An 11,653-nucleotide genomic window follows, 5' to 3' on the forward strand; every position below is an offset into this window, starting at 1 on the left:
ATCCCATCTATTACATTGCTTTATCTATGACTCGTATATTGTTATATACATGCTAATGGATTTATAGCTCAATCGATAAGAGAAAAAACTAATTCCTTTAATATCCATGTCCATGATCTTATTTTGATCAACTTAGCCATCCTTTCAAACTCAAAACTATCATTTCTGAAAATAATATTATTCTTGCATAACCAAATAAATCATAGAACTAAGAACCAAATACAACAAGATCATGCTTTGCTTCCTTTCCTTTCTAGAGATGAAAATGTATATTTGATTCTTAATTACTCTATTTGATTATTAATTAACTCATCTAGATTAAGGATTTGTTGTTGTAAAATAAATATCAATGAGTGGGAGATAACATGCAACTATAATGAGCACTACTACTTGCTCAACTGCTACTGTGAAAGCATGGTGCCTAAAATCTGATATAGATCCAAAAGTTTTGACATAAGGTCAATGGATTCAGATTTTAGCTTCTCATTCTGAAGTGATAGAAAAAGATGATGATGCATGGTGGAAGATAACCGGTTTTTGAGTTCCCGGTTTTGAATTCTCAAGCGGTTTGCTTCTCTCGTGATATTCTCTAAATGTCTCTTCTTTCTGCATCGTGACCTTCGTGCCGATTCTCTATTCGAATGCATGCGCCTCATCTTTCTCTCCTCCGTTGAATAAACAGCACGGTTTGATCCATGCGAAACGGAACTTGGGTCCTCTTCCCATTGATTAATGAGGGAAAACAAGTCGTGTATTTCACTTTCTGATAGCATGGTTTCAAGAACTGGAGGGCATGAAAACTTGAACGTTTCTTTGTGGTGGAATAACATGGCTTAATTTGCTCAAATGAAGTGATAAATAAGGAAGAAAAGAAACCTGGGAAATGAAGGTAGAGAGGGGAAAGGGAGGAAGTGAAGTGTAAGGAGAGGAGTATTTGAAGGAGAAAAAAGAGAGACAAGTAGGGTCCATTAGAACAAATGATTTTGTAAAACTAATGACACATTGGTCTAAACAAAGTTAAAAGTTTAGGTTCAGACTTCAGATCACGTGTGTTTTTTTCTTTTTACCTTTTTTAACCTAAAGTATATTGCTACTCACTTTCACTTATAATCTTATATGCAAATCAAAGTAGTCTATTGATCTCAACCAAAATAGTCTAATATCTATTTGGAAGGACTTTTAAGTTTTAACCTATCTATGGGTGTGAACCACATATTTTACCAGGTATATATATATATATACATTAGTGTTACATCTACAAGTTTTACCTACTTATTAGTAGTTCTATCTCCTTTTTATACATAGATTATAATTATGCCACAATAACCTAAAATGGGAGAAATAAATAATTAAACATGTGAAAAGCTGAAGCATATTCTATCTTCATGCAAACTTTAATATGAGGTGGCGTGGTGGTGGGGATTCAGATGAGGCTAAGCTTTTTGTTATGGTAAGATAAATGGGGTTCTTGATGAAGATTAGATTTAGCTTAATAACGAAGGATCAAACAAAAACATATAAACAACACATTTGATTAGAAAGTTGCCTGACCCTTAACTATTCCACTAGTCATTCTGGAAAGGGTCATTTGAGGTATTATGTTTATGGTTCCAAACTTATATTCTTTTCTGCACCCAATAAGTGTTAGTTAAATACTTCAATCACTCTTTGAGTTTACACAATTCGGTTCTAGAAAAAGATTTAAAAATCCAGAATTTTTCATGGTTACTACTAGATACAGACGCTTAAGAATTTTTTCTTAATTTTAGTTATACATATATATCCACTAAACTTGATTTATTTGGTGGAAACACCGTGCATGATGGATGAAGACTTATAATGGGCACAGAGATAATGAATATTTTCACGTGCTTATTCTTGTCATATGTGATATACAGAAATAAATTTTCTGATAAAGAAGAATTGTACAGAATTAGATATAAAGATTATTTAAACAACTTTAAAATTTTGTATCAAGCTCACGTATAGTTTTTTATTATATTTATCTGTATATCTTCTATATGAAATATCAGTTAGAGAAGCATGTGAACTTTCTTAACCATTTAACTAACTTTAGGTACATAATTTTTTTCATAAGCAAAGGAAACTTAATTCAAGAGAGAATGAGGATATCCCATCTATTACATTGCTTTATCTATGACTCGTATATTGTTATATACATGCTAATGGATTTATAGCTCAATCGATAAGAGAAAAAACTAATTCCTTTAATATCCATGTCCATGATCTTATTTTGATCAACTTAGCCATCCTTTCAAACTCAAAACTATCATTTCTGAAAATAATATTATTCTTGCATAACCAAATAAATCATAGAACTAAGAACCAAATACAACAAGATCATGCTTTGCTTCCTTTCCTTTCTAGAGATGAAAATGTATATTTGATTCTTAATTACTCTATTTGATTATTAATTAACTCATCTAGATTAAGGATTTGTTGTTGTAAAATAAATATCAATGAGTGGGAGATAACATGCAATCCCTTATATAGCCATTTTAGTTAACCTTGTTAGTTTAAAGAGGCAAAAAGATAATTTAGCAATGGCTTCTTCTCTTTTATCGTGCCAAAGTTGGTAGCATGTGCTGCAATTAAATTTTAATGGAAATAATAGTAACTATATGAGTGCTTCCCCTTTTTCTATGCACTAATATGGCATATCTGCAGGGTTGTCCCTTGTTTCCTTTGCTTTTTAACCTTCCCACCCTTGAGACCTGGATAACATTACAACCACACACTTCATTTCTTATTTCTTCATATAAAAGGGACTTAATTGGAATCAAAGGAAATGGTAATGAGAAGGGTCATGTCCTATATAAAGTATCATAAGATAACTTGTTACCCAATTTCTCTTTTTGTTTGTTAGGCTTTCGTAGCAAGTCATTACAATTTATTTAGAAGAAAGAAAAATGCAAAATGAAGTTAATGAGAGAGTTGCATATATTTGCTATAAAGATACACAATTATCTGGCCTGGAAAAAATGTATCAGTTTAGCTCTTAAATTTAATTGATGATAATTTTAATACCCTGAGGATAATACACTAGAAATATTGGATAGAGATATAAAAGAAATGTATGGTTGGTCACAATGGAATGTCATAACTCATTCTTGGTTTTATTTCGCCGGTTGAGGATCAGTTGTCCCATGACTCTATCTCTTTTCCGATCCCTCCCATTTAGATATTGACACGTGGAAAATGATTTAACTATTTTTTCTGAACCACATTGTTATACCTTCTTCATTAAGATTGTACTCTTCCACATTATTACCACAATCTACTTATTTCCAATCTAAGTAATATAATGAACTCTTAAAAGAAGTACTATGATGAAGTTTAGCTATTGAAAAGTTAAACATAAATAAAAGGAGAAACAAGAATAATAATTTAAAAATATATGTATCATCACATTAAAGAAGGAATATGTATTAGACCAATAAGATATACACTAAAATGACTGAGTGATATGTTCTGTACCTGTTCAAAAATGAGCAATGGATTATGGATAGGCTATTTTAAAAGCTAACTTGTTATGGATGAATCAGTGCATCGTTCCTAACCAGTAACCAGTCTATAACTGAGCCCAAAGTTCTATTTCTGGGGGCAATGGCTGCTTGCATGGGGTTTAGCTTCTCTGACCCTGAGGCAAATTTCTTTCACTTTATCTTCTAGTGAAGAATTGGCTAGAGCCTAGAAGGGTCAAACTGAAATTTCTTTTTATTTTCTTTGTTTAGAACCTGGAAATTGCAATATAATCCAGCATATACACCAACTAATACATGTACTAATATTTATAACCAGATTCAACAAATTAACCAAGGATACTTGAACAAACACCAAATATGCACACTTCTGTGCACGCATGCACCAAAGACAACAATCAGTACAGAAACGAATTTAATAAATCATTAACTGTGTGCTTGCAGATATCAACTCCATTTCAGTTTGTGTTTTGCACACAGATCCATGGGATGGTCACATATTCACTGGAGGAGCTCCCTAAATATGACAATCACATTACTATAATCAGTACTTTCCTAGTAAGTGGATAATGTTACTGATTAAAAAATGAGAAAAGGAACATTCCCCATAAGACGTTTCAGCCGGTGTCTAGATAATTTGGAAAGTTGTTGATCTCTAAGTTAAGACTCAAGACCAAGTGCAAAGAAAGATCTTTCTAAAAGCAATGTAAATGTCACTTCATTTAACCTTAACTTATGGATGTAAAATCTCACCTTAAACAGAAGATCATACGCAATATATTCCCAAGGCAATGATATGGACATTAAGCTGCATTTCAAAGGTATCATTTCATCATGATTGGAGGCGGAGGCAGACGCATAAGCATGCTTTGTTGCTACTGATGCAACCGATACTGCTCTGCGCACAATTACGCCAAGCCCAAATCCTTTCTTTGATATAACTGGGGAAAATGGGCCTGAATCCAGCTGATTTTGATCTGACATTGTAACAGACAAATTCCATTTCATCCATTTTATATTAGTTGTAACTTCAACTACTAGCATAGATGTGCATGTTGAATAAAAAGCTTCATATCACATTTGGTGAGAATAATCTAACAAAAAAAGTATTGCATGTGTTGCTTTTGATATATCTATGAAGCATTCAACTCTATACCACTTTGGAAGTACCTGCTACGTTGATAGAATAAAATTTAATGTGCAATCATGTAACATAAAACAGGCTGTAATATCTGAAAAGTTGTTTAACCTGATGATGTTAAACTATGCTTTATAACTTTCTTATTTTTTATTATTACACTAAAAAATAATCTCTAGCATTTCATTACAAAAATTGGAAAGAGTTTAATGGGTGTGCATTGACAGTGTAAAGGTGTTCATCATCCTTAATTGGTGTATTAAAAGCCATTGACTTTTGATTAAAAATCACACAAATAAACAGTGGATGATGCAGTGACGGTGTAAAAAAACGTATATGCCAATGCACAACCATTTTTCTCATTCGGAAATCTCACTCATACAAAAGTTGCTACCTGCAACACCAGAAACAGCTACTTCAACTTCCCCTCGTCCTGCTGGACCTTTCATGTAAATCCTGTCTGTTTTCCCAGAAGAATGGCCTACAGATAGAAGGCTCTGAAATCGAGACTTTCCAGCTGCAGTAAAGGAAGTGGGGATATATAATTGACTAGTGAGAGTGTGACAACAGCTAAATGGCATGTCCAACCCATTAGCAACGTAAAATACAATAAGCTTGGAAATTTGATATAAAACGTAACAAAGAGGTATGGAAGGATTTAAGTAAGAAAAGTCTCTTCTAGAAGAATTAAAAAACAAAGGCCACTTATGATTAATCTACACATCAAACTGCTTTACACAAGAAGTCAGTTAATAAGATTTGTGGAATATCATGATATTACTGAGCATTTTGGTTTCTTAGCAATAATGAAATTTTTTTCCTAACAATTGTTAATGAGTTGCAAAATTTGTTGGTTCCAAAGACATGGCAAACCAAGTATGCTGTGAATAGTTATGACAGATGAAGTCCAGATCAGGGATACATACACTCTAGTAACATTACTTTTAAGGCAGCCCAATGCATAAGGCTCCCACCTAGTGGGATATGGGGAGGGTAGATGTATGTAAGCTTACCCTCGCAAGCGAAGATGCTACTTCTAGGAAAAATTATATGCCCCAACTATTCACTCTGCAGAGAAAACATTCAAAAGTAATACTGAAATAGGGTTCTGTAGGAAAAATTACCATCATATGCATCTCGAACCATCTGATAGCTGACAAATCCTGAGAAAAGGGTAAGCTGAAAATCAGACATAACAGAGTCAGAATGTCTAAATAATTTTAACTTAAGAAGAACAAAGGTAGAATAATGTTTGTTGATGCACGACCCACGAAGATTCAAAGATACATCAGAGAAAAAGGAAATGATTAAACAGTGACTTTGTTGACTTCCAATATTTGGGTGCATAAGGAACCAAGCACACACCTCTCAAATTTGCATCTACTTTTTCTATTAATGGTGTCACAGAGAACTTCTCAGAAAAATTACCATTAATATATTAAAACCCTTTTAAGAAGATTGTCTCATTGTCCTGAACTTAGCTGTTCTGTCACGGTAAGTCATGTAACCATATTGTTTGTAAATAGCAAAACTTGTCTGTTGAAGACTGGTAGTTCCTCTTATCAATTAGTTTAAATTTCTAAAAGCAAATACATTGGCGTAATTAAGAAATATATAGATGCAAAGAAAATAATTAACATTTCACGAACATAGAGAAGTGGCAATTGCTTTAGCTGCACACTTCATTTATACGAAAAATGTAAGTACAACATGTGAATGAGGTATGGAGAAACAATTAACCACTTTCTACTTTTCTAGACTAGAAAGTACCAATCAGTGTTTCAAAAATTTAAACGAAAAATGAATTTCAATATGGTCAGAATTAATCTAACCTTAGTATCCTTTTTCTTGGAAGAACTAGTATCACTATTCAGAGTAGATTCATCACTAGTACTGCAATCACTTGACACCTTTTCACTAGGAAATGCTGCCCCATCGTGTGCATTAAGAACTACACAAAAGCAATGATCTTTTTCAGTCAAAACCTGCGAAAAATGAAATGGCAAAGACTTAAATTATAAAGTGATCAGAACCAGAATGCAAAAAAACATAACTAACCATAATATGACCATTCCTAAGTCTAATTAAGGGGTAAATCAAGAACAATGACATGGGTGCAAGCATTTTGAAAGAAACTAAATACAACATGACAATATGAATTAAGACTTTGCACCCATATCAATAAAAAATTTCAGCTTTTAACCGCACAAGATATTTAATAGCACTTAACAAGAGCAGCAAATAATGTGCATCAAATTTGTACTTATTATTTAACACATTTTAATTGAAGATTTTCAATATGTAACTAAAAAATTGAAACATCTTGAGGTAACATTTCTTTTTGCTATATGAGACTAGCAATATAAAGCAGAGTGTATTTCAACTTTTCAAGTATATTATTGGACATCTTGGTAAGAAAAGGTGACCCACAAAGGATATTGAATACTTGAGCATTCCATATGCACTAATGTGAGCCAAAAATTAATAACTTAATAAACTGGTATATTACCACGGCATCAAAAGTGGAGTCAAAATCATCAATTGCAAAACATATATCTGGATAAGCAGGTGTTGTCTCCACTTCCTATATACATGTCAATTACAGAGACAGTGTCAATAAAATTATAAGAATGTCATAAAAAGATAATATGTCCTCTTTCTCTTCAATGATATATAAAAAAACATAGGTATACTTGCCTTTTTAGAATCCAATTTAAAATTTACACGACTAGGGGATGCATAAACAGTCTTGACAACCTGACAAAGTGCAACAGCCATGCCAAAAAATCAGAATACACATTATACGTATATTATATTTAAACATTTTAAACTTGCAATGATAAGGTTGTTGCTAAGTGACGAAGTGATGGGTAATGTTGCATACATCTATCCTCCTTAGACCTCGCTAAATGTGAGCCTCGTGCACTAGGATGGACTTTTTTATTTTAAACTTGCAAGACACTATTGTTGAGCATATCTAACTGGGAAACAGCTGCATTGGCTTATATTTTCATAAAATAATCCCATAAATTCATAATCCAAGTGCATGAGAATAAAGCCTTGTTTTCAAATAAACCGACACCGCAATAAGTTGATCATACGAATAACATCATAATCATAGACGTGTCCGCCCTCAAGGCCATGGCTATTTCAAAGGGACAAAGGTACTCTACAGAAGAAACTGAATGAGGTAAATTACATGATTATGTTGATGAAAAAGGGATGAACTATGAAGGGCTTATTAAAATAGGATATTTAAAGGTTAAGGGTTAGGGTTTTAGGCAACCCCTTGATCTCTGATGTCAATAAAATCAAGATCCAAAAACAGAGGTTTAAGGAGGATCTATCAGCCTCACAATAACAGACCTCTATGAATGACTCCGAGAATAGCAAGCATATGAAGTAAAGAAAATTCAGCTGGTAAAGATTCATTACATCACAATTACCTTATATATAGGGGATAATGGTGTGTTCTGCCCAGCTTGATGGTTCTGAAGAATCTGGTAGCTAGAGAAATAGATAGTTTGAATCAGATTGCCAAGATAGAAACTTATGAAGAACAAAAAGTAAATATGAACCCTATCTAAACTGCAGAGCTTCATAAATCTTATGCAAACACTTCTATGAATTTCTGTTCAAATCATATAAATAAAAGTTTTCTTCTTCGGAGTTGCAGAATGAATCGACCAGAATTTAAAATTACTCTAACTATGACTAAGAGATGCAACAATCCAACAAAATCTAGTGAAGAAGACAGATGAAACTGTAACGAATTTGGTTTTTGATGCAAAGAACATTGCTGACCAGAAATGACCATAATAATGACACAATCATACAACCTATGTATATTGGTAACATTTTGAGAAAATGAGTTCAACTTGAGATTCATTCTCTGTAGTATGTGCACAAATCAATTGATGCATATGACCAACACAAACAAGTGAAAGGAATATAAGACAAGGGAGTCATAAGGTGGTCAGAAGTGGTTTGGGTGGAAGGCTTAGGGAGTGGAGTGATAAGGAGGTTGAGGGTTCAAAACTTCAAATCCCACCCACCACAAAATATTTACATACTAACATTTGCCTATTAAAAAGGAATATATGACCCGCATGTTTGTGAATCCACCTAAAAAATTAGGCATGGTAAAGCACAATGAAGGATGAGAAATTAAGCAAATATAAATACTATAATCACTACCTGCAAATTGCAACAGTTACACTGAATGATGTGTGAGCAATTAAATTCAAGTAAAATGAACGCCTCCAGTCCACATGTACAGAAGTTTCATCAACTAAGTTGCTCAACTGGTAGAGAAAAAGTGAAAACATTTATTTGGCAACTAAGCAGATGGACTACAAAATCTTATGTTAGAAGAAGTATGCAGTAAGCTTAAAGAATCTATGCAATTAAAAAATAAATTGGTTCACAATGTAAATAATATCATTACACACCAGCAGTAAACTCCTTAATGCTATCAATTCTTATCAGAATCCAACTCATACTATCCCAAGGCCAACTACTTTGAAGCCAGAACTAATGTTAAGCACATTTCAAGTAAATTAACATCAGGTCTAACTTCAGATTCTAGCTTTTTAATAAGAAGAAATTAAGTGCAACCCTCAATTCTGTCACAGGACAAAGTATACTCCAAAAAGATCAGATCAAAGACTGGCATTAAATTAGCATACTGGTTTGTTATAAGCAATTTTGACAGCGTTTAGCAAATAACAATAAAACCATGAAGTCCATTGAAACTCCAACACCTATAACAACAATTTTCATTTCTCATTGCATGGACAGTCGGAGAAGGATGAATTTGTAAAACACAATCTTCTTTCCCCTAACATGTTCCTGCCCCATAGGAGATACAAATGATTCAGAGAGAAAGAGAATATTCAGTGGTGGAGGAAGGGGTGACCTCCCTATGCCATGGTCACACCCAAGTTATTTTTTTTATTGGTTTATACAATAGGTATTCTTTTATATGTATTAATGATGTGGGAAATTCTATCAACATCCGAAAATCACAGCTGACACCTAGATGGATGTGTATAGAATTGCCCCAATGATGTATTCCTTGAAGGTTTTTTGGTATGTACATATTAAAGACGCATTTATTGAATGATAAGAGGTTTTTTGGTGCATAATTTCTCTTGTGTCAATTTGTGGCTCCCCTGGTGCCTAAGTTCTGGCTCCACTCCGCCACCGAGAATATTAGTATTGTATGTGTGAAGGGCACATGCAACAATAGTCAGCTTCCTATGTTCTGTGACGAGTATTTCTAACAAGCACGAGACAAGATACTGCTTGAACTTCAGCAGCACCCACATAAATAGGATCTAAGCACAAGAAAAGGAGGAAAAAACAAAAAGCAGTGAAGATTTTAATGTTGAATTTACCTCCGGTGCCCACCTGCGTACAAAATAAGGATCAACACTCTCTGTATTACTATTGCCACCAGAACCTTGGGAACCCTGTACAGAAATATTTCTAAAATGATAAAAAATAATGCTTACAATCCAACTAAACAAGAAAAAAGTTAAATATCTAAAAACGGATAACATGCAGTTTAAGATAAACAAAAACAACAATCGAATTCGACCTAGAACATTGGAAGTTAAAAAGGACTTACAAATTTTCTAACAAAGAAAACAAGATCATCATCTTGGCGTCCACGCGATTCCTTACCACAGACGAAATACAAATCAAAGACATCACGCCAGAATCTCATATCCATTTCAACATCAGAAGCATCTTGCTCTTCCACCACCGTTTTTCCAATTAAATTCGAGTGCTTCTTAACCATGCTCAACAATTCATACCTTAACGATATAACATAATTCAAGTCATACTGTTTAGCACAGCCAAATCATGCAAAAACAACAAAAAATAAATACACGATGCAACATTATAGATAAAACCTGAAATACCGGTTAATTTAGTTTGGACATTCGATTTTTGAAATTGGAAATGAAATAAAGCGATAAACAAAAACAGAGTGAGAAATTTGAATACGGAACCTTGAGGGGGTTTCGCCTGAATCGCTAAGCATTTCTTCTTAAGATATTTCTTAACTGAAATTACTAATATATGCTTTGTGATTAGAATTAGTTGGTGATTTCAGTGATTTGATACTACCACTATCAACGTGGCGTTTTGATTTCACACCAAAACAAGTGCCTCAGAAGAGAGAATAAGAGTTCAGAGACAACTTCACAAATCTCAATGGAGCAGTTACACGGTGAATTGTTACCGCGTTATAATATAGAATTAAGATATAGATTTTGTCTGGGATATTTATCAACAAGGTCGTTGTAGTATAGTGGTAAGTATTCCCGCCTGTCACGCGGGTGACCCGGGTTCGATCCGCGGCAACGGCGATTTATTTTTTATTTCCAATCTTTTAATGCAATGGGCTGAAAGCATGGGCCCGTAAGCAGAATCAATTTCATTTGAAGCTGTTAAAAGCCCATGACAAAAACTTATGAGATCTAATACTTGAAAATAAATAACTAGTTAAGCTCTATTCTTATATTTGCTTGAATTTAATTGAAAATAAAAATTTATAAATAAGAGGAGGTGACAATGATTTTATAAGAAACAAATTTATTAAATTTGAAATTGCCAAAGATGTTAAAATATTTATTGTCCCATATGCTCCCAATATATTCAATGTAAACCTTTGCTTGCATTCCTTCATATTTTTTATTTGATTACATATGATCTAATTGATTTTTTTATTTATAGTTTTACTAATTTTGTCACATGATTTTTTTGCTAACATGTAACTCGGTAGGATTAATTTGCTGCCTCTAGTATACTATGTATATGTTATTAAATTATGATAAAATAGTTTGTATGTTGATAATATAGATGTTTTTTTACACTTATGATATATCATTCATCATTCAAGTATTAATATTAATTGATTATTAAATAAAATTAATACTCTAACACCCCATGGTGCACATATATTAATCTTATAGTTATTTAAGCCTATGTCATTTGTCTC

The 11,653-nt window shown here is 33.2% G+C and overlaps 2 protein-coding genes across 2 annotated transcripts; both read right to left on the bottom strand.

Moving 5' to 3' along the window:
- LOC109326421 (bZIP transcription factor 2-like) lies at window positions 402-830 on the bottom strand. The gene has a single exon (XM_019559105.1). It carries the CDS (start codon window positions 828-830, stop codon window positions 402-404), a length of 429 nt encoding a protein of 142 aa, XP_019414650.1.
- LOC109327113 (uncharacterized protein KIAA0930 homolog) lies at window positions 3,724-10,825 on the bottom strand. The gene is made up of 12 exons (XM_019560153.1): window positions 10,662-10,825; window positions 10,274-10,463; window positions 10,041-10,115; window positions 8,839-8,945; window positions 8,088-8,148; window positions 7,339-7,398; window positions 7,151-7,225; window positions 6,474-6,626; window positions 5,766-5,820; window positions 5,036-5,158; window positions 4,257-4,480; window positions 3,724-4,020 (listed from the first exon to the last, which is right to left on the bottom strand). The coding sequence occupies exons 1-12, from the start codon at window positions 10,691-10,693 to the stop codon at window positions 3,997-3,999; spliced, it is 1,179 nt and encodes a 392-aa protein (XP_019415698.1). The 5' UTR covers window positions 10,694-10,825; the 3' UTR covers window positions 3,724-3,996.

Source organism: Lupinus angustifolius, chromosome LG14, assembly GCF_001865875.1.
Source record: "Lupinus angustifolius cultivar Tanjil chromosome LG14, LupAngTanjil_v1.0, whole genome shotgun sequence".
NCBI classification, from domain to species: domain Eukaryota; kingdom Viridiplantae; phylum Streptophyta; class Magnoliopsida; order Fabales; family Fabaceae; genus Lupinus; species Lupinus angustifolius.

What these genes read in the sequence shown, in the direction of transcription:
- LOC109326421 (XM_019559105.1), bottom strand. Translation starts at nt 830, where the DNA reads ATGTTATTCCACCACAAAGAAACGTTCAAGTTTTCATGCCCTCCAGTT.
- LOC109327113 (XM_019560153.1), bottom strand. Translation starts at nt 10,693, where the DNA reads ATGCTTAGCGATTCAGGCGAAACCCCCTCAAG. An exon ending in TTAAATTGGATTCTAAAAAG is followed by an intron (nt 7,226 to 7,338) that starts GCAAGTATACCT and finishes ACATGTATATAG; the next exon opens with GAAGTGGAGACAACACCTGC. An exon ending in AGCTGTTTCTGGTGTTGCAG is followed by an intron (nt 4,481 to 5,035) that starts GTAGCAACTTTT and finishes TTACAATGTCAG; the next exon opens with ATCAAAATCAGCTGGATTCA.